The following is a 23,834-nucleotide window of genomic DNA, read 5'->3' as shown; positions in this document are numbered from 1 at the left end:
GGGTTTAAGCTGACACCTTATATAAAGTGGGACGGAGGGGGCGGCCCTGAATAATTTCTCTATTCTTGGGTTGACTGCCCGGGTAAGGTTAGGGGAGAGGAGGGAGCGGTCAATTTTGTGTTGTATGGATTTCAGAATTGGTATGGCTTGGGCAACGGATTTCCTATCTGAAAGTGCTCTGCAGATTTAGCCAAGACCTCATTCAATAATGGCTGATTATCCACAGGCGAGTCATTCACCAGTGGGTCCTTGGGAATAGGGGAGTCGAGACTATAGACATCTGCCTCGTCTTCCTCCTCTTCATTCTGGTCCTCATCGTCCCCATAATATTTGACCCATGCCTGGTCGTCCAGTATCTCTATGTCTGGATCTTCATTATACTGAAGATGAGGTTGAATAGTGAATGGGTCTGAAATCAGGCCCTGAGCTGGAGCCTCAGTGTGAGGTCTCTTACTAGGAGGCTGAGGGTCTTTGGATCCAGAAGGAGTAGAGGTAGTAGGGGTATTCTGATAGCTTAAAAAGTGATCAGGATTTTTCTTGTAAAAGTTTGCCAAAAAAGACATTCTCCTCATCACTCTGTCGATGTCTTCAGAGCTCCACTCCTTGGAACTAGGAATGACCACCTCTTGTTGAGGTTCATCTTCCATTCCCATATCCTCTGGAGTGGGAGGGACAACCTTAGGCCTAGTGACAGGGTCAGGGGTCTTGATTTTTTCAGAATATCTATGTTTGTCCTTCTGAACCTGATGTTCAGGTGTTTTTTTCTGTTGTTTGTCCCCCTTACCATGTGTGGAGGCATGTTTCCCTGACTCCTTGGTCTTCCCTGAATCTTTCAATGCCTGGCGTCGAGATTCAGAGGTGTATTCCGTAGGGTTTAGAGATTTAGAGGGGGGGCGTCGAGACTCAGAGGCAGACATGCAACGAATTGCCGGAGTCTACTTTGAACATGCTGCTTGAGGGTGGAGGTCGGATTAGTCTTCCGACGACCATGCCTCCGTGACTTTAGGATGCGTGGCACCCTTAGCAATAGTAGACTGTTGCTGTGTGTCATGAGGCAATCGAGACCTGGAACGCCCAGGGGACACCGATTCTGCGGACTGCTCTTCCTTTTACTGCCAATCGCTCGACACACGTGTCGAGTCTCGGGAGGGGGTTAGTGTGTTTAGATGTAGGTGTAAGGGTAGCACTCATTCCGCCGGGTGTGGTCCCCATAACTTCTCCGCCGGACAGTCCTCTGAGGTCAGGGACTCGGGCTTGGGTGTCTAACAACACTCCGTTGCCTTAGTCGTCCGAAACAGCGGTGTTGCTGCCATCACTGAAGGAACCCACAGCGTCCATGGCCTCGAGTTGCCTGGCGTAATGGGCCCAACGTTTGGTGGAGCGGTGCTTAGCTTTAAAGAGCTTACACGCTCTGCAATTGGCTTTGGGGTAGTCCCTAGGCAAACAGATTACAGGTGTTATGCTTATCCACCCAAGGGAATTTACGGTTGCACTTGAGGCAGAATTTAAATGGAGTACTCTCCATATGTTAATATATGGCAGCGGGCGAGTGTATGTAGGAAATAAACGAGTGAGCAGATCCACCCCCCACTCTCCCTACTTGCAGGGCCGAGGCCAGAGGCCTTCCGAGGCCCGGGCCGAGGCCCAAAATCCGTCGTGCAGTCTCGACGGCTGTTCGTTCATCAGTACCAGTGTCGATCTTCAGAGTCTCAACGTGGGATAAGAGAAACGGGGACATTTTGAATAATTAATGACAAATGGCTGAAAGCCAGGAAACTCTGCAACTATGCTTCCGACAAGTATGGCGGAAAAAAACAATCTGAGGGTCCTACATGCGTGAGGGATCATGGTACAGTGGACGTCACTAGGGATAGTATTACTGGCACGCCCTAGGTCGACGCCCATTTTCAAGTTTCGAAAAAGAAACTAATACTTCCACTAGATGTCGGCCTATGCACAGCATGTGATCTAAGCAGATTCCACAAGCCTCAAAGATATGACAATTACTTACCGCAAAAGCATTTCTGATGGTTGTATCTACTTAGATTCACATGCTGTGCATAGTCCGACATCCAGTGGTCACTGCAGAGTATTGCATTTTGTTTTTCGTAGTCGAAAAGGGGACGTCGACAAGGCGTGTCTGTAACACTATGCCTATAGTGACGTGCAGTGTACCCACAATCCCTCACGCGTCGAGGTCCCTCTGTATTTTTTCTGCCCTGAGGGAGCCTTCTATACGTGAGTGAGTACAGAAAAGAGAGATGTAGAAAGATGTCTATGTTCCTTCCATCCGAGCGGGGAGGAAGGGTGGGCGCATGTGAATCTAAGCAGATACAACCATCAGAAATGCTTTTACGGTAAGTAATGCATTGTCTTCTGAGGTTTGTTAATCTGCTTAGAATCACATGCTGTGCATGGACTAGCGAAAGTACCCGGAGTTGGCGGTGGGTTATGAGAAGGAACAGTAGAGAAAAGATGTCTTAATACTGCCTGTCCCACCTGGGAGTCAGATCTAGAGTGTGCATCTAGACAGTAGTGTTTTGTAAAGGTGTGCACAGAACTCCAGGTAGCCGCTTTGCAGATGGACTCAAGGGGAACATTTGCAAAGAATGCTATGGATGCCCCAGTGCCTCGAGTAGAATGTGCTCTTGGCTTGAAGGGTAGTTCTCTCTTAGCAAGAGTGTAACAGAGTGATGCATTGAACAATCCATCTAGATATAGTGAACTTTGAGACTGCATCTCCTTCTCTTCCTGCTGCCAACGAGACAAAGAACTGATTAGTCTTTCTCAGTGGCCTGGTTCTTTCCATGTAGAACATGACAGCTCTGCGTACATCTAGTGTATGCAGACTTTTTTCGCCCAAGTTGGAAGGGTTTTGAAAGAACGTTGGTAGTTCTATTGACTGGTTTACATGGAATTTCGAGATGAATTTCAGTGCAAACCTTGGGTGTGTGCGTAGAACCACCTTATCTTTGTGAACTGTTACGAAGGGGTTTAGAACAGAAAGAGCCTGTAGTTCACTTACTCTCCTAATGGAGGTGATAGCTATTAGAAAAGCAGTCTTAAGAGTGAGGTCCTTAAGAGTTGCCTTGTGCATGGGTTCAAATGGCCAGCCCATGAGTCTGGTAAGTACCACATTTAAGTCCCATCCGGGAGCTGGGTTAGCTATCGGAGGGTGTATTCTTTACCCCCTCCATGAAGGCCTTGATAACTGGGATATTCCACCACAACACTTTAAGTTGGGAAGTGGTGTATGCAGAAAGTGCCGCCAGGTGGACTTTAATAGAATTGAACACTAGACCTGAATCCAATAAATGGGTCAGGTACAGGACAATGTGTGTGGGAGAGCAGTGAACCGGGTTGATGCTCTTTCCTCTACACCAGATGACAAATCTTCTCCACTTGCTAGAATAGCAGTGGCGAGTATTAGGTTTTCTGGCTTCCCTGAGGATGTCCATACATCTCTGCGGGAGTTGTAGATGTCCAAATTCTATGATCTCAGGAGCTAGGCTGCTAAATTCATGGTCTGAGGGCATGGATGCAGTGTCCTGCCCTTGTCCTGTGACAGCATGTGTGGGCAGGGAAGTTTCACTGGGGGAGATAGAGACATCTCCATCAAGTGAGCGAACCATGGCTGCCGGGGCCACTAGTATCATGGTGACTTGTTCCTGGTGCATCTTGTGCACAACTTTGTTGAGAAGGGGAGTCGGTGGAAAAGCGTAAACAAATTTCCCTGACCATTGAATCGACAGACCCTTCCCCTTGGACTGGTTCTGGGGGTACCTGGAGGCGTAACTTTGGCATTGTGAGTTCTCCAGAGTTGCGAACAGGTCTATTTCGGGGATTCCTCATTGCGTGAAGACGCCTAAGACGATGTCTTCGTGCAATCGCCATTCGTACTCTTCGGGCAGGGGGAAGTCTCAGCTGAGTTCGTCTGCTAGCAGATTGAGTTCCCCTGGTACGTGTTGTGAAAGTAGGAACATGCTGTGTCTGAGAGCCCACTTCCATATATTCTGGGACAGCTTGGACAGTCCTGGAGAGTGCGTGCCCTCCTGTTTGTTGATGAAGTACATGGCTGTGGTGCTGCCTGTAAGGACCATCACTGTCTTCCCTTGTAGGTGTTCTTGGAAGGCTTTTAGTGCTTTGAACACCGCAAGTAGCTCCAGTAGGTTTATGTGCTTGGATGCTACGCTCGGAGTCCACACTCCGTGAGCAGTCTAATGGGATAGGTGAGCCCCCCATCCTGTGAGGGATGCGTCCGTGGTTAGAGTGGCCTCCAACGCGGGTGTGGCAAAAGGTTTCCCTATTATCAGGTTTTCCTTTGTCCACCACCGTAGCGAGAGAACCAAGGCCTGCGAGACCACCACTAGATCGTCCCATTGTCCGCTGGCCTGACACCACTGGCTGTTGAGCCACTCTTGCATTGGGCGCAGGCGCGCGTGAGGTACCAAATAAATACACAACGCCATCATTCCTAGCAAGCGCATCGCTTTGCGCACCGTCACCTCTCGACCTGCCACATATTGGGGGATCTGAAACAGCATGTTTTGGACCCTCTCGTTGGAGGGGAAGACGAGGCCGTCCTTTGTTCGAATTAGAGCCCCTAGGAATTGTTTGACTTGGGTGGTATTTAAGCTGGACTTCTTCTCGTTGATGGAGAAGCCCAGCTGGAACAAAAGGTCTACAGTCTTTTGGGTGTTTGAGAAGCATGTCTCGTAAGAGTCCCCTGTTATGAGCCAGTCGTCAAGGTAAGGGTATACTGGGATGGATAACCTGCGCAGGTGGGCCACTGCCAGTACCTTTGTGAATACCATATGCCGAAGGGTAGCACTCTGAACTGGTAGTGTTTGCCCTCTATCATGAACCTGAGGTATTTTCTGTGCGCTGGCAACTTTAAAATATGAAAGTATGCATCTTTCATGTCCAGTGTCGCCATGTAATCTCCCTGTGATAGCAGTGGGATCCCCTCCTGCGTTGCATGGGAGGGGACGCAAATCTTCGCGTCACTTGGTGGTGTTGGTGGCTTGGGAGCCTCTGGGGGTGGAACCCGGGCCTCTCCCTTTGTCACGGCGTTGACCCCTCTGATTGTACTGGCCACTATTTTCCTTGGTAGTTGCTGGCAGAATACTGCTGTTGGTTTTGTTGCTGGCGTTGGCCACGAAAAAAGCGCTTATTACCAAATCCCCGCCTGTTAGGGGGTTTTGAAATTTGGTCTAAGGTCTTTATTGTGTCAAATTCTTTCTTCGCATTCTCCAGCGCGTCATCAACTGCTTTCCCAAAGAGGTAGGACTCCTCTATGGGCTTATTAATAAGGGACGCTTGTGTTTCTGCCTTAAACCCGGAATTGCGAAGCCAGACGTGACGCTTCAGCAAAATTCCTTGTACCAAAGTGCGGCCAGCCGTCTCTGCTGCATCGACGGTATTCTTGACAATGCTTTGGTTGACCAGAGAGCCCTCGTTAACTGTAGTCAGCAAACTAGTTCTTAGGGGTTCGGGAGCTTCTTCAATGTCCTGTTTAAGCTTTTCTCATTGAGCATCAGCGTAGCTTGCCAATAGTGTGTTATTATTGGCAATTCTGGTAGAGAATGCTGCAGAGGTGGTGATTCTCTTGGCTAGGGCATAACGCTTCTTCCCCTCTTTATCTGGGGGTGCCTCGCTGGTAGATAGTGGGCCCTTTTCCTGGTGTTGGTCACGACCAAGGAGTCCGGGATTGAGTGACCCTTAATATATAATGGGTCTGATTGAGAGGGAGAGAACAGTTTCTCAATCCTCGGATTGACCCCTCTCACCAGCGCAGGAGTTGACAGAGAAGGGGTAATACGTCTCTTAACTGAGGCAAGGATGGGGATAGTTTGGCTAGTGGGGGGGGTTTCTTTGATAATCCTCTCCACAAAATCGGTGTCTGTTTCAAGTTCAAAATGTGCTGCTGCCTTCTTCAGCAGTGCATTGAAGGTGGGTTGATCATCAACAGGCGAAGGGTTCCTGACTGGTGTAGTTTCAGTAGACCTGATGACTATACTGCTACTGCCTGCGTCTGTAGACCTAGCTGGTGACTGCCAGGGATTTGGGTCGCCCTCGCCTATGTCCTCCTGGAATCCCTCCTCACCTAAGTTAGTGTCCTCGTGAAAACCTTCCTCTTCTTGTTGGTCTTCAACATAGGTGAACTCATCTTCCTCCTGGAAGTGGGTGTCTTCCTCAGTGAGGTCGTAAGAGTTTATGTCCTCCTGTATGGGGTTATAAAACTTCTGGTATTTAGCCCTTGGACTCTCCAGGGGTGCGCCTCCCTTGGTCTCTGGGGTGCCCTGTCTTCTGGGATGCACATGAACTTGTCTAGTTTATCCATACAGGTCTGGAACCTTTCAAAGGTCCACTGAGGTCGGCCAGGACGGACTGGGAATGAAAAAGGAGTTTCTTCCTCCTGTAGTTGTCTGGTTCTGTCCCATAACGTCGAAGAAAGAGCCTTCGCCTTCTGAGAAGCCTTCTCGCTGGCTATGGCCTTCCGTCGGCGGCGGGAACTGGCCTGATCTGTTTTCCGGCACTTTCGGCGTATCTTTGGCCTTGTGCGCGGTTTTCGGCGTCTCACTCGCCGTACGTCTCTGGCCGTCCTTAGATGATATGCACGCAAGGCTTTCGGCGATCATTCTCACTTCCGAGGGATCGGTCGCTGTCGCGCTATGTAACGTCGAGTCCTTGCTCGTGGGGTCCTTGCTGGCAACGTGAGCGCTCTTGCGATGCGCGTCGGCGGAGGTTTTGGTGTTAGCGCCCTTATCTTTAGAATGACCAGTCGCCTGTCGCGGAGGCGGTGGCGGGGAGGGCTGGCGACCCTTACGGTCGGCGGAAGACGCCGGTGGGCCCGGCGCCCCCGTTGGCGTTATGGCTGCCTTCGTCTTCGACGAATGCGTGCCGGGGGTATGTGCTTTGGTATTTTTCTGTGTGCGTCCTTGTCGCCGGGGTGTTCATCCCCATAAGCTGGGCGTGAGCCGGGCTTGTCGGGGCCGGGGATGGACGACGAGGAGCGTGAACGCTCCTTTGAGAGCTCTACAACCTCTGTTACGGGGGCCGTGTAGTCACTGTCCTTGTCACATTCGGCGGCGGCAGCGGGCGAGGAGTCAGGCCTAGACATGGCGTTAGGCGCCCACCTTTTGACTGCGGTCTTTTAGAGTTTTGGGCTTTAGTAATTTACAGGCCGCACAGCCGTCCTCCTGGTGATCGAGGGGTAAGCAACGGTTGCACCGTTTGTGCTTATCCTTCCAGGTATATTTACCCTTGCAAAGTGGGCAAAACCTAAATGGCGTCCTCTCCATAGCTGAGGGCAAGAAGTGTGACTACGACCTCGAAAGAGAGGGAGGGGAAAGAGAAAGGCATTCTTAAAGAGAAAGAAAGACCACACAACCCCACTCTCCCTACTGTGTATGGCCGGCGAGGCCAGGCCACGTGTTCGGCAGCGCCGAAGGATCCCCTACGCTCGTCCTTCCGTCGAAGATCTTGCTCGGCGGAGAAACAGCTCTTCGTCGAGGGAGGGATCTACATTATTGATATTAATAACAAACGACCAAAGGTCGAAGAAACTATTTGGCAATGTCTATCGAGGAGCTCCGAATAAAGGCGACCAGTAGCTGGGCGGAAAAAAACAATCTGAGGGACCTCGACGCGTGAGGGATTGTGGGTACAACGCACGTCACTATAGGGATAGTGTTACAGACACGCCTTGTCGACGTCCCCTTTTCGACTACGAAAAACAAAATGCAGTGACCACTGGATGTCGGACCTATGCACAGCATGTGATTCTAAGCAGATTAACAAACATCAGAAATATAGTTACAATTGGCTTAAAGGAATGGCACACGGGGTCCACAGCCTGTAAGGGAAAGGAGCAAACAGTGTGAATATGCTTTTGGCAGTCCTTCACTATCAACCCTATCTGAGAGGCAGACCAATCCCTAAGAGTGGAGCCTTATGCTCAATTGTACTTTCGAATGCAGATGCACGTGATCGTGCCGTTGGGCATAAACGTGGTCTCTTGCAGGGGCTGTAGCAGCTCAAGAAAGCAGGTGAGGCAGTGAAGAATAAGTTCACACTATTTGAGGAGGGTCTCCCAAAGAGGGCAGAACAGGTTCCAAGAGTTGGGAATAGGACAGTAGGACAGGCTAACTGGAGAAAGGTGAGTGGCCCTCAGGGGTGTTAGGCAAGATTGTATTCAGTACCCTTTGGGTGCAATACAACAACCCTGACCTCCTGGCAATAGGAACCCAACTTTTGGTATAAGTCTGTACTACACAGGTTAGTAGAGTGTTGAGCAGCCAGGCTTATCACAAGAGGGGTCAGTGTGAGCAGTAGGTGAGTTACAGAGATTCACAGTGACAGGTATTCAAATAAACTCTTACACACAAGGTTTCTTGATTAAACAAAAACAAATGTATCAGTCAGTTAGAATAACCCTCCTTCAGAAGGGCAATATAACAGTAACACTCAAATACACTTCAAAAATACACACTGTTAATATTTCTAAATAAGTAAGTAATCATTTGGGATGGCCCACAGACACTACCTACACCCTCAGGTGACTTCAATAGTTAGGGTGATGGGGACATTAATATATCACTGTTGCATTTAGATTACTTCTTAGTAATATGTCAAAGGAAAAAGACTTGGAACAAAACAAGAGATTACACAAATATTCTGAAGCAGGTAAGTACTTTTGGTAACCCCCTAATGCAAAGTTAGTTAACCCCTTCCTGGAAGGAAGACAACACCTAATCAGAGGAGAGAAGAGTCATTAAGGGAGCCAGGCCAGCCAATGTTAAGTTAGCAAAAGTCAAGTGAACTGAAGCACTTCTTGCAGGCAAGTAAAAGTCTTGCACAATGTTTTAGAAGTCTCTGATGAATAAGAAGAAATTCAAAGTAGGGCCACACGCTGATTAGACTTGTGAGGTAAAGAAGCTGTTGGACACACTACAGGGGCAACCGAGACAAGTCTCCAACAAGGACAAGCAAGGTGGCACAACAAGAGGCAAGTTCTCTCAGACTTTACATTACCTTTAGGTTGCAGAAAAATGCAGACACTGACTTCTGTTCCTGGGCAGCTCTGCAGATCCTGGTGTCCCTGGGCCTCAGTTGTTGGGACAAGAGGTAGGACCTCTGGGGACTCCTGCACTACAATGGGACGGTCACCGCTCACAACCGGCAATCTTCAAACAAGTGGCTGTTTGGCGTTTCTGCTCCTCGCGTCTACTGCAAATAGTGACACCACGGTTCCTGGCTGTCGAGATGGGCTTTCCTGGCATCTGGGGTCCCGCACTGTGTTGAGGGGGCTCAGGCTTGGTCAGCCCTGCTTCCTGGAAGTCCGAAGGATCTTCCTGGAGCTCTTGGCTAGCTTAAAACCAACACACACACAATCTGGTGTTCCTCTCCCTGGTTATCCGGTTCCAGTAACGACTGCAGTGGAATTTCAACCAGCTCCGAGAGGATGTCCAGGTGAAGTTGATTGGTCCCACCAACTCAAAAAGGGAGAAGTCGTCCTTGCAGGGGCTTCTCTGTCTATACAAATTTGGAGCTTCAGCACAGCAACAGGGCTTCACCAGGCAAACCAACGGTCCAGGAGTTGCAGGAGGCGTACTCTTCCAAGTTCTTCTTCGGATTCCTTAGTCCAGTGGTCGACTCTGCCTTCCAAACCAAAAAGCCTTGCCTTTTATGGAGGTTTCACCCATTCATTCTAGCCTAGCTGTCAGCCACCCAGCAGGGTGGCTTTCCTCGCCATACAGCCAGCCGGCCAATCACCTAAGAGTGCATTCTGGTCTCCTAGGAAACTAGGCATTGGAAGTTTCAGGCACCTCGCTCACTTCCTGCCCCCGCCAGACACCCTGGAGCCAGAGGCATGCTTCACTCATGAATCCTGCCGAAGGCAAAAAGAACAAAGGGACCAAACCTGGTTTGGCGCGCAGAGTAAATCTCACGAAGGACCATTTTTCCACAAAGAAATTGGGAAATAAGACGACTGGGGCCATTTTGACAAAAACGGCACTGTTGGGTGCATTACTGCAGCTGCAAACGCAGCCTGCGGCAAAATGCACACCACGGTAGTTAAAAGTAAACCACTGCCACCAGCCATTCAGTGAGGAATGGGTAACAAAATTATTACATGAAAAGCTAGACAAAGGGCTTAATAAGTAACCCCTCCAGCACCCTATTGTAAGATAGTGTGTGCTGGGTCAAGAAGGTTGTAAGTGTAAGCATAGTCAATTTCCCTTCACTGCTCTTGGAAACAGTAGTTTATCCAAGAGAAGGTGTTTAAACCTTTGGGAAATCTGAAAGACTTCCCTGTGGCACTGCACTGAAGGAGCTGTGTGACACTATGTAAAAGTTTGTCAGACTCCATAACCAAAAGAGAAAAAGAGTTAAAAATCACATTAAAATACATGAGTGGGAAAAAATCTCTCTCCGGGTTAAAAATTCAAGTCCTCAAAATCCAGCAAAGTTGTTGGGGGTCTCTAAGGTAGAGATGAATTAGCACATTTCTGAGAATTCTCCCTTACAAGGGGACACTTGTGTGTAAAAATGTATGGATGTGCCAGGGGCCACCGGTAAGGGTTGCAAGTACTCAAACCCAAGGCACACTTCGGACCAAACTTCGGTAGTCGAGTCGACTTTGGTTGCTGGTTCAAATGCTGCAATTGTGCGGCTCTGCAGCTTTCAGCGGCTGAGTTCCAGGGATGATTCTGTGGCGGGACAGTAACTATTTCTCCTCTCCTGGTGAAGGGATCAGCTCGATTTCACTGCTGCATGTCTCAGGGCAAAGGGGGGCACAGCAGCAGCGCATCCTCGAAGTTAGTCACCACAGCTGGGCGACACAGTGACTTTGTGCACTATGGTTCAGGCATACTCTCCTAATTCCAGACCTAGGGCACCTAGGTTTACGAAACTCGGCAGGAGTGCGCCTTGGACCCAGTGCTTACCCAAGTCTCAAGGGTTAACTCAAGACGGTGGTGGTTCCAGAGCAAATGTCCTGTGCAAGCTGGTCAGTTCGCTCACATACAGGCACACCAGATGTGGACCAATCACAGACCACAGTGGTCCCAGTCATTCCCAGCACACCAGACTCTCTGGCACCCAGGATGTGTATTGAAGTAGACCGTCCAGCCCACATCCTGGAGGCACACACACAAGGCATGCAGAAGCCAGCGAAAACTTGGCGTGTTGTGGGAAAATGCATGACCAAATAAGAACTGTCCCGCGTCTGCTCGACCTGGGGAAGGCAAGGGAACAAGATGGCCAAAGGACAGGACAAAACCTTGTGGCACGGCCATTTTGGAGCCGGGCCATGTTCCTGTACCAACCGCGGTAAACGCGGTTTGCATGGCAAGAAAGGGTTAAAAATATGCATAAGCTGCCACGAGCCCTGTCCAAGGCACATCTGTACTTCTATCAAAAAATCTTTTGAGGGAGTCTATGGCCTTTGGAAACGAAAGGAAGACCCCAGTGCACTTTTGTGCACTGTTAACATGTCGCAGAAAAGTTGGACCAAGGAAAACAAAGTCTCCTATTACCGACTGTCTTTAAGGGCATGTCAGTTTCCGCATAACAAAGTGAGCGAAAACTCAGTGGAGTGCAGCAGAAGGCTGTGCTCCACTAGCAAAAGTCAGGCTAGGCTTGTCCGACAACAGCAAGAAGGAGGGAAAATTACACATAAATTGGAATCTTTCCTAACAAGCGTAGACGCTTTTGTCTAGGAAGGCCTAGGCAGGGTAAAGTTCTGGGGGTGGCATAAGGACATACGTGGGAGAGCTGGGTGGGTGGAAGGGTGAGCAACAAGCAGCATGGAGCCGTGTGGTGGCTTGTCATGCATGATCTTCAGTCATTTATCGGTGTCTTGTGGCATGTGGGTGATGGGAGCAGCAGTGGGCGAGGAAGGTGGCACGTATGGGGATAATGATGGAGGTAAATAGGGTGATATTGTGTAGCATAGGGGCAGCAGAGTTGTGCAGGGGAGGTGTGGGCCTGGAAAGTGAGTGTGATTCTCTGCTAGTATATTGGCTGGAGTTGGTGGTCTCTCCAAAGTGAGTGGGGAGTTTGTGACGCAATTTACTCTAAACCCTGGTAAGGAGGATGTGGCCAGAGTATTTGGAGCGTGGGCTACAGATGGTTGAGGGTTGCAGGTCAATAAAGTGGCAATGCATCGAAGGGCTGCTAGAGGTGAGTGGCAGTGACATGCTTGTGCAGTAATGGTGTGCAGGTGGGAAGGGCCATAAAGCTGATGACACATGTTGGTTAACTGTGTGTCTGGGAGTCAGTAGTATTGTGTGAATGAGTGAGCATGACACATGGATGGGCGTGTGAATGGGTTATGTGCATGCATATGTGTTTGTGCTGGTCCAGGGAGCGGGTGTCCAGGGTGGGGAGCATTCAACCATTTTTCAGTCCACATCTATCTTAGATGCCAAGTAAAAAAATCATCATCCTTTCTTTTATCAACCAGCGGTTTATACAAGAAAGGATATTGCGTTATTACGTGGCTAGACTGGCATCTAATGGCAGGCAGTCTAACCATTTCTTACTGTGGCATGACTTTTTTACTGGGCATGAAGGTTAAAGCCAGCATGATGTGTGTTAATACATGTCTAGACTGGAATACAGTGTGCAGCCAGTTTGTACTTATTTTCTTACTGGACATGGTATTTTTTAAAGGCAAGCTTACGGAATAAGTTCCTTTGTTGGGATACTGCCATACTCTGGCAGAGCCAGTTTGGACATGTATTCATTAATGGCATGATGTACAAAGGAAACAGGATTATGTTCTTATATAAGGAATTCTGGAAAATATTGGTGCATCCAGCATGGAACTGTATTGACACAGCCAGTGTGAAAATGTGTTTAAGCTGGCACAGGGATCGGAATTATGATTGGATAAGTAGGCACTAAAAGAAGCTCTTCGGTATCCAGCATTAATCCCTGCCCTCCAATCCTCCCTTAATTATTCAGGGTTTGTTCAAGCTAATTTGAGGTAACATTTGGTTCCCTTCACAGCAAACATTCTCCACCGTGGTGAGAGCTCAGTCATGAATAGTTTAGAATCCTGGTGCCCCTTCAGGAGGTACCCTTTGCTCCTGGGCCGCCCGCCCAGCACCAAAAGCTGCCTCTGCCACGTAATTAGAGCGAGCATGTATTTAGCATTGTTTCACATCTAGTCACTGACATTTTCTATTTCTACCAAACACGACAGTTTAGACCTGGACAATGAACATAAATGTGCCCAAAAAAATAAAAATATAAATATATATAATTTTTTTTTTTAATCAAACCTGCAGCACCTGCACACTGATCCTGCATTGTAGACTAGGGCTAAAGTAGGAACTGCATACTCTTGCAGGCAGCCCAGCCTTATTAAAATGTTCTGTATAGCTCTAAAGCATTTAAATGTTTTCTCACTTTACAGAATGCACATTCTTAAAGTGACTTTATCTTGGTCTTAATCTGAAATCTTGCCTTATCAGATCGCAGAGTGGTACACCCACACACATTTCCAATGATCAAACAAGGAGTTACAGGTGTAGGCGTATCTATGCTCCAACCGCAGTACCCTTAGATAAGTGAGCCTGTCCACAGTGACCTATTAGTTTCTCTAGCCACTCCACTAACATTCATGCAGTGGGTGCAGACGTTTCTATGTTTTGACCTTCGGCAAGGCTGCTATGCAGCACATAAATATACCCATGTATTTGTTGAGAAGCTCATCTCAGAGTCCTTGCATTATTGTGATCAGGGGATTGGACCCCATTATGCCATGTACCTCATATAAAGACATGCGTCTTTACCTGGTGTACTCCGAGCCTTTGCAGAGTTTCTTTCCTGGAGAAAGGGCTCTCACATCCACGCCATTCTCAGACTTTCGTTTCATCTAAAAACAAGATAAGGGAAAATTACTATTATTGAACGTTATCATAGCCTTAAAAATGTTGTGGATTACACAAACGAGTGCAAACACAAGCACATGTGGATGCTGACAGGATAGTTCTGAACGGCTCCAACACTGAATGGCTTAAATTCACTTTAGCTACACAGCAAAGGCATTTAAATAATCAGTCAACCATTATGGATGGTTGTGTCAAAATCCTTTCAGAGCATTGCAAGTTTAGAGTGAGATCACAGTCGTCAAGGTTCCCCCATTGCATGAAACTGTACATCATTCAGTCCCCATTGTATTCTTTGCATCCTGCAACTTCTAGCTTTTTCATTTTAAATTAGGTTACCCAGCTCTGTAGTCCTCATTCACACATGGAATAGGGAAACCTGGAATCTCTGGCCCAGTCATAGCAAACCTACACAATGTATTGCGGTAACTTTTATATTAAGATTGCTAACCACGTTAACCTAATTTGTAGAGCGCAACTACCACCAGCAATCATGGTGCTAGGGAAATGAGGGCAGCAGAAAGAAATTAACAAGTTTTCAGAAGGCAGTTAAATGATCGATTTACAGTTGTGCAAAGAGAATGAGAGAGCTTTTTCCACAGCACAGTGGCTGCCACAGAGAAGGTGCAGCCCACTCCCCTCCATTCTGGTGCGGTTAAAGGGCGGAACCTGAATTAAAAGCACTTCTGAAGATCAGAGGGCACGAGATGGAATGGAAGGGTGAAACATAGCCTGCAGAAATTCACGGCCAGTGCCATAAAAAAATGCAGTGTGCTTTAAATTCTATGGCCTTGGCGACCGGTAGCCAGTGAAGGGAATGAATAATCCGAGAAATAGAAACAAGAGGAGTAAGGGCAACAGCTCGAGCAGCAGAATTTTTAAAGATTTGGAGACTATGTAAAAGGTAGGCATGTTGAGCATGGAAAAGAGTTACAGTAGTCCAAAGTTCCAAAGATTGAATAGGACACCACAGGCGAACAAAGCTGCCCAGGGAGGAAGGGCAAACTTTTACACAAAACCCTGAGTTTAAAATGGCCACTCTGACAAAGTGCACTCACTTGAACCTCTGCTGATCGAGAGGAGGAGATTTTCTACCCAAAGTCTTTGACTGCTGCAGCCGGCTTGGGTAAGGGGCCAAAACGCTGGTGTGCAAAAAGCAGCAGCTGAGCGCGGACCAACGACCAGCACCTCCATTTTGTCAACATTAAGGCACAGCCAGTTATTGCTCATCCAGGTGTTAACTGTTTACAGACATGAGCAGAAGCGCTCTCAATCATTTTGTTGAGCAAGGACGAGGCGCACTATATGCTGCATGCCATCCGCATAAGAATAGCAATGAAAGCCAAAGGACTGTATAAGTTTAGGCAAAGGTTGGATATAAACATTAAACAATAGTGGGAAAAGATCGGAGCATTGGGGGAGCAGAAAGGTTGGGATTGGGCGGGAGATCAAGTGTGTGAGCGATCAGATAACGGGTGAAACCATTGAGACCTAGATGGGAAAAGGGATTTGCTCTGAATGTATGCGCATTCTGTGTCCTTCCATCCTGCAGCCGAGGCCGGCCTAACAAAACTTGCCTCAAAATCCTAGTTACTTAGAAGGTACACCATCAGGCAGGGCGCATCGCTCTTCAATGAGGACGTTCGTTAGGAGGAATCTCGCGAGCGCCATCTGTAGGCCGGAGGAAGGTGAATCCACACCAAGGGTGCCGATGCAGACCAGTCAAAACTGCATTCTCATATTAATGAATGGTTTTCGAAGGTGTGGAACTTTGTAGCTTTGGAATCGATTACGTATTCTATACAAGGAGATAATGGCAACTTTGCCAAGGACTGGAATGTTGTGCTGAACTTCTTGCAAAAAGATTACACTGCTGTTTTATTGCCCTCGGAGCTTGCGACATTGGGACTAGCTCAAAATGATGCTTAAAAGCTTGGAAATTGACAGTAGTACGATTGAGGTTCTGCTCAAATATGGGGGTTTGTTATGGGCACAGCTGGAAAGTGGGGGATTGGTTGCGGGGGGGGGGGCGTTAGGCGTGGAGGGAGGGGAATGTGTCATTTATTCAAAATGTCAATAAAAACATGTTAAAAAAACGACACAGATTGGCCACCAGGGGGCGCACGGATGAGCACAGCCTTCGTGTGAGCTCCACTGCCCCAGGTCCCCGAGACGACTTGAGCCCCCATCTCATGACCCCCCCCGCGAGTTATAAAATGAGGTACTGATATGTAAGGACCTAGCCCCCCGACCTGCAAGAGAAAAAACAGCCCAATTCGGCCACAGGAAAGCCGAGAAATCGACGTCTGAAGAACCGCGCCACCTGTCACCCGCGAAACAAAACCGAAACTTGGGCTGAACTACGCAGCCGCCCGGCGGTGGTGTTTACGGGAGACCGAGGCCTGGACGAGCAGCCTGTGAGGTCCCTCCCCTGTCCCCCCTAGTTCCTTTTTCTCCTCGCCTGCTTGCCCGAGTTCCCCCGCGAGGACCCGGAGGGAAGTGGGGGCCGCGAGGAGAACTACCTTGCTTCCGACACTCCATGCCTCCGGTGACCAATACCGCACTGTAGCAGACCCAGGTGAGGAGCCTCCCCGCAAGCCCACGGGGCGGGGTACACCGCTGTACAGCGCTCCCCCCCAAGCCCCTTGGAAGTGAGGCACTGCGCGGGCGAGCGCCTGCGCCCCATCCGCTTGCGGCCCCCCTGCGAGTGATCTGTCCCTCCCAGGGACCGTTGATACGGTGAGCCCGTGGAGGGCAGATTTACGGTACCCACCTGCCATTGTGCCCCGAACTTCTGGACCCCGGAGCCCATTAGAATCCTCATCGAATATGCGCTCTGAGCGCCCCACGCATGAGTCAACAGCCCCAGTCTAAAGAAAAGGGACCACAGCCTCGCGGCTCGCACGACCCAGCCCTGCGAAGGCCAACACCGTCCTGGTGGGCCCAACTGGCTTAATGTATGGCTTCCCCAAAATGACATGTCAACTCAGCCCGTGCTCTACCATCATGACTAATTGGGAAACGAGCGGCACCCTGTACTGGAGATCACCACGACCTTTGCACTGAGTGGCACCAGATAACACACTGTCCTGCGAAGACTGGTATAAAAAGTGCGCCCTAATCGTTAACGTGCTGTACGAGGCGAAACCTCTTCAACTCATTTATTGCCTCTTCTGTGCACTGCATACCACTAATACCATGTTGCCACGTGTGCCTCCCCTACAGGAACCCGGCAGCCCCCGGAGCTGTCGGTTCCTGGCAATTCAACACAAACTATGTACCAAAGCGGAATATACCTGGCCCTTCCCTCCCACAGGGTGCTTTTTGTAGGTACTCCCGCCAGAAGACTGACTCCCCGGCTCTACGGAATCTTCACTGAAGGCCTCACTGGCTCCACATCAAGTCGTGTCTCAAGCTAAGTTCTCTAGTTTGCACTGTTCCTAGAGCCCCACGCGACTCTGCAGAGGGTAAGGCCCCGATCCAGGGGCGTGTGCCTCCTCGGACCTTGGGTCCATTCTATGAACGTGCGACAGACTTGCCAGATTTGCTTACGCCCCACCTTCCCTGACCGCTCGACAGTCTCCCACCATGTCGCTGGAGGCCTCGGAAGCGGGGGCCGCTGCCACTAGGGGAGACATCACCGCATTGCTAAGTGAGATCAAAAACATGGGTGCCAATCTCAGTGGCAAAATCGATGAAATCACCCTGAGAATAGACAGCTTTGAGGAACGACTGGAAGGTGTCGAAAACAACCAGGCTTAGATTGACACTCTTGATACTCAAATGGACATGAGAATACGAAATATTGAGAAAAGGGAAGAGGAGATGCGTCTCAAAATGGACAATTTAGAAAACAGGGAAAGAAGGAATAAACTACGCTTTTTTGGAATCCCGGAACGCGAAGGTGAAACCGAGAAGGACCTCAAAGATACGATCCACAATATCATAAAGATCCTAACGGCTGATGAAGAAATTGATGAACCCAAAACTGAAAGGATACACAGAGCCGGTGGACCGCCTGGTGGTCCCCGCTCGGTCCTGGCCAAATTCCACCGATACCAGGACAGAACCAGGATTCTTGAGAAGGCCAGATCCGGTGGTCCACTCCCGATGGGAGGGGCCCAAATTACGATTTTCCAGAACCTATCCTCGCTCACGCTAGCACTAAGACGCCTCTGCAGCCCTTTGACAAAATGGCTCAAGGACCAGGGCACACGATACAGATGGGGATACCCTTTTTCGCTCACCTTTGAGCATGGGAGCAGGAAAATCGTCCTTCGATCAGAGGAAGACATTAGGGAATGCATTGCCGACCTTCTGGGTACAGGCCCGAAAGACAATGAAAGTGGCGACAATGAGCGTGCTGGAATGCAATGGGATCACCAGGGCCCTAGGCGGAAAAGAGTGAAAGGATCTAGAAAGTACAGACGCCCCAACAACACACCTGATAATGGAAAATGAGGACGTGCTTCCCGCATGCTACGAACCTACGCACTGACGTCTATGGATGAAACACAGGACGCTGAACCTATGGAGACCGGAATTCTGGAGGTCAAGTGCCATGGGGATGTCGGATGATGAGCACCCCTCTGAAGCAAGAGGGAGCACGAACTCTCGCATGACGGCCCTGGGAACGCACGTAACGTTATGTTTTTGTACGATTATTGCTGTTACTGTTGTAATATATGATGTTGGGGGAGGGAAATGGGATAGGGGGTCACCCTTATGTTGAGATGGAATACTTGATTGGGACCTTGAGGTAACGGTCCCCAATGATGGTCCGAAAATGGACGGAACAATGTCACCAAGTCCGTCTGGACGCCGTCAAAAGCTGCCAATGCAGCACCCTCAGTTCCTGAGCTTGCTTGAGCCTCAGCAACTCCTGAGGGAAAGGGATTTTGAAATTATGAAGGCACCATTTGAATTTATCTGTACCACCAACGTTGATGTGGGCCTTGAGGATCAAACAACTGTCTGGTCACCAATAGTCAAAGGCACTCTAGAGACATTTGAAGATGGCATCCCTTGATAACCAAAAAGTGAGAGATGTACTCAGAGTAGCGTCCATCAATGTGAAAGGGCTTAACTCCCCGACTAAGTGGTTGTTAGTACTAAGGGAAGTCCGCAGATTCAACATTGACATAATGCTCCTTCAAGAGACTAAGTTCGCCAAAGGGGAAGAATGAAGCATCGTTGGGGAGGACTGGAGTTTTGGGGCTCGGGCCCGCTGAGAAAGGGAGGGGTTGGTATCTTGCTCAAGAAGGGCATCCAATTCGAGGTGGAAAAGACATGGTCTGACGTGGCAGGTCGGACCTTCCTGATTACGGGGAAAATAGCCAAAGTGAAAGTGACTATTGCCACTGTATATGCACCTAACACTGGTCAGACTGCATTCCTCCAGAAAGTGATCCCAAAAATAATGTTGGAGGCCATGGGGCACGTCATTCTGGGGGGTGATTTCAACCAATGGGCTGATCCAGATATCGTTTGGAAACCTGGAAATCCAGAAACAAGAAATCAGACTAAAGGGGGATGAACCAACCTTGCAGAGATAATGGATCTGCACAACATGAAGGATGTATGGAGAATAATGCACCCCGGTGCAGCTGGATACACCTTCTATTCAAACCCCCACCAAACATTTACACGCATTGACTATATATACATAACGAACAACCTCACAACCACTGTACAACATTCAGATATCATTACGATAACCTGGTCGGATCACAACATGGTTTTGGGAGACATTTCCTGGGCTGATCTACCCATCATGAGAGGGAAATGGTGGTACAATGAGACTCTCTGGAATGACCCGGTCTTCAAGACGAACATGGAGACCGAAATTGAAGAATACTTTAAAACAAATAACGATGGGGAGGTTTCCAGACAAGTAGTCTGGGAGGCAGGGAAGGCCACATGGCGAGGGGTCCTAATACAGGAAGGGTCCGCTAAGAAGAGAGAGCGGAAGATCATAGAGCAAAGGCTAAGGGCCGATATAGGTCAATTAGAGGGGGAGATGAGAAAAGAACCTAAAGTGGACCCCGAAAAAATGAAAACCGCTCAGCAAAAAAGGGAAGAACTGCGGCTCTTAGAACACAACCAAGTGGTGCGCAAACTGCAGTTCCTAAAACAGAAATTTTACGAGAGGAGATAAAGCATATGCTTTATTAGCTGCTAGACTTGGGGAACAAAGCTGACCGTAGGGTGAACGAAATCATCGAAGCTACTCTGCCCCCGCCCCTCCATACCCCCTGCAATCTCCCAGAATCCTTCACCAATTTTTATGAGACGCTTTACACCTCTGAAATAACTCCTGGCCAACTGGACCTATCAGCCTACCTATCATCAACCACTATGCCCACGATATTGAACGCAGAAACTGAGCTTCTGGACTCCCCAATTACTGAAGAGGAGGTTCAGGATGCAATTAAAAGCCTAACACTGGGTAAATCCCCGGGAATAGATGGCTATACTGCTGGTTTCTACAAGACGTTCGCCAAACAATTAGCCCCCTTCCTCTCGGATCTATTCAACGAAATACTAGAAACCGGACAGGCCCCAGACTCCTTTAAAAAAAGCCTTGATAATAGCGATTCCCAAAGAGGGTAGGGACCCCAAAAACTGCGAATCTTATCGTCCGATCTCCCTTCTTAACTTTGATGCAAAAATGTACTCCAGGGTGCTAGCGGCTAGATTAGAAACGCTTGCCCCTCCTGGTTCATCCAGATCAAGTCGGGTTTATACTAGGGAGACAGGGGGGCTGACTCCATGCGCAAAACATTGCACCTCATCCACGTGGCCCGCGATCTCCCCGGGGACCCCGTCCTGTTGTCAATCGATGTGGAAAAGGCCTTCGATGGAGTGGGAATTTCTGGGAACCGTCTTGCAGAAGGTTGGAATAGCCCCTAAAGCTAAGAGGGGTATACAGGCAATATATACATCTCCCACAGCTTCGGTAGCCGTGAACGAGGAATATTCCCGTTGGTTTGAATTGCAACGAGGAACTAGACAGGGATGTCCCCTCTCTGCGATCCTATTTGCCCTTTCGTTAGAACCCCTTGCACAAAGGATAAGAGCTGACCCCGCGATAGAAGGGATCCGATTAGGCCCAACAGAATATAAAATAGCGCTCTACGCGGATGACATTCTCCTCCACATAACCAATCCCACAACGTCCATGCCCTTAGATTGATGGACGAATATGGTCAATTCTCTGGCTTTAAAGTACATAAGGCAAAATCCATCCTATTCCCCCTTCAGGGAACCACGGTATAAAATGACCTCAAGTTTCTCCCACTAGGCCTTAAGCTGGAACACCTCACACTACAGTATCTAGGCATACGGATTACTAGAACCCTGAATGACCTATTTGAAGCCAACTTTCCTCCGCTCCTTCAGCGGTTTACAGCAGACCTTAGGAAATGGGGTAAACTTACGATATCCTGGCTTGGCCGTATCAACGCGGTTAAGATGACGTGCCTCCCCCGCTTCCTGTACCCCTTCCAAATGTTGCCAATCGAAATACCCAAATGGTTCTTTAGTGAAGCTAAAAAAATGATCGAGTTTTATATGGCAGGGAAAGAAACCAAGAATTGCATACACCACGCTGATACTCCCCAAGGACAAGGGAGGGGTTGGGCTCCCGGACTTGAGATCATATTACAATGCTTCCCAGTTACGAGTCTTGATCCCACACCTCAGAGAACATCATGACCTTCAATGGGTCCAAATGGACAACCACTACTTTGCCTCGGCCACAGTGTCAGAATGGCTATGGACCCCACACAAAAGGGTACTACGGAAAATCAAAGGCCATCCCATACTGAGCACGATATGGAGTATATGGAGTGCAAACAAGGAGATCCGCAAGATCACCACCTGGCCATCCCTGCTCAGTCACTTATGGTCCCCCGGCATAAACAATCACATACCTGATGTGGGCAGATACCAATCTTGGCACGAGGTGGGTTTGGAGAGAGTAGGCCAGCTCCAGAGGAATGACTCCTATATCACTCTACCGGAACTGACTGAAGCATTGGGCATAGGCACCCTATTCACACTCCAGTACATTCAACTGAAAGGGGTTCTAACGAAGGCGGAATGGAAGGACAAACTGAACAGAGCCTTGAGCCCATTCGAGAAGATTTTAGACTCTAAAGCGGGGAGGAAAGGTCTCATATCAATAATGTACCAGGAACCAATAGCAGCGGGAGACGGATCCACAGAGCACTTGAGGTCCAGGTGGGAAAAAGACTTTGGGGAAAAAATACACCTCAAGCAATGGGATATAACGTGCAGAGCCGCCTCCAGAACATAGTTATCCTGTCAATACAAACAACATGCCATCAAACTCCTGCATAGGTGGCAACATGACCCCCCCTCAGACTATCCAGAATGTCCCAGGCAATGAGCCCGACTTGCTGGAGGAAATGTGGCCAAACGGCTAATTACTGGCACATGTGGTGGGGTTGCTGGCGCATCAAAGTATTCTGGAACGAGGTCCTAGGGTGGATCAAGGATGGCATCCAAAGAGACCCTGACCCGTACCTTGTGCTTTTTGGCTTAGAAAGGGACGCAGACGATGGGACCAGAGTGAAGGGCTTGACACCCCCCCTTCCCCATCTACTCCTTACCGCCAGGGCTCACCTGGTGATCAAATGGAAATCCGTAGTGGTGCCTGGAAAAAACGAATGGCTTGCCCTAGCCACAAATATCTACCAAATGGAAACCATAACGGCCGCCCTGCACGGAAGGGCCGCCCAATGTGAAGCCCTATGGATGGACTTAAAGTCACCACCTAACAGATAATGAGTCCCAATCGGATGTGCCTGAGGAGTCCTAATGGAAATCTAATGCCCATGCAGCAGTAATTGAATAACTCTCGAAACAAGTGATCACTGTGCGACCAGACACCGGAGACATAAATATTGCCCTATCAACGTCTTTACGCTTCAGCAACGATCAATGGATTAGTGCTAAAACACGGGAGGGGATGGGGGAAGGGGAAGTTTTTCTTTTTTAGTTTCTAGAAATACACCTCAACTGAGAACTGAGATAAATGTTTAACACTGCAAACTGACATTAAGCCTGCTGTTTTTGTTATGTAATTGAATCTTACGAATGGTGTATCACCTGATATGTACCTTGGTTTTGTGTTCCTTTTCAAAATCAATAAAATTAAATAAAATAAAAAAAAAGACACAGTAGGGGATGGATGGTAAAAAGACAGTGTAATATACCATGAGAAAACATAAGGGAATATCCACATAATATAGCTGTACAACTATATCCTTGACACTGACTTTATGTAGAAGAGAAAGTGCAGTATTTAATAGGCAAATGTTTCACGTATAAACTCCTTAGAGCAGCGACATCCACAGAAATAACCAAATGTTCAGGGGTTCAGATGCAAGTCCAAAATCCAATATTATAGGGTTTTAAGTACAGAAGAAAATGTATTCCGTTGCTGCAGAGTTGACAAATGTTCTAGCCTTAGAACAAATCTAGATTGTGAACAGTTTGCAGCCAATGCAATCATATAGAAAATGGAATAGCAAGTTGAATCCCTCACAGTTATGGAAACGAGTTGTCCAAATCATGGTACAACAAGGAACTTGCAAGGATTGCAGGCGATGACCCTTGCCAAGCACAAGTGAAAGAGCGTGGACGACACACTTGAGATGGAGAACACCACACTGAATGCTATGGTAGTCTGGCAAGCTTGAAAGCAGGGATGGCAGTTTCTGCAACAACTGTTTAAGATGGTGGTCTAAAGATTCTATGAAAGCCAGTTGTGGTCTAGAAAGTTAAGTAGTGGATCCTACCCACTGCTGGCCCTTTCATGTGGTTCAGTGCCCCAGACACAAAGGTGAATCGAACCAGGCACAACATATGCCTTTTCAGATCACAAGGTATCCTGGAAGGTGC

The 23,834-nt window shown here is 48.6% G+C and overlaps 1 protein-coding gene across 2 annotated transcripts in view; it reads right to left on the bottom strand.

Annotated features, from left to right (window-relative positions):
* The window catches only part of LOC138528653 (F-box/WD repeat-containing protein 7-like), an 865,213-nt gene that overhangs the window by 443,484 nt on the left and 397,895 nt on the right, over positions 1-23,834 (bottom strand). For both annotated transcript variants that reach the window (XM_069640473.1, XM_069640474.1), the window contains one exon: positions 13,809-13,891. In XM_069640473.1, the coding sequence (XP_069496574.1) occupies positions 13,809-13,891 (83 nt within the window). The remainder of the gene's footprint in view (positions 1-13,808; positions 13,892-23,834) is intronic.

Source organism: Ambystoma mexicanum, chromosome 7q, assembly GCF_040938575.1.
Source record: "Ambystoma mexicanum isolate Mex_15411 chromosome 7q, UKY_AmexF1_1, whole genome shotgun sequence".
In the NCBI taxonomy this organism is placed as follows: Eukaryota; Metazoa; Chordata; class Amphibia; order Caudata; family Ambystomatidae; genus Ambystoma; species Ambystoma mexicanum.
Note: the sequence above shows the minus strand (reverse complement) of the source record. Positions and strands in the feature narration are given on the sequence as shown.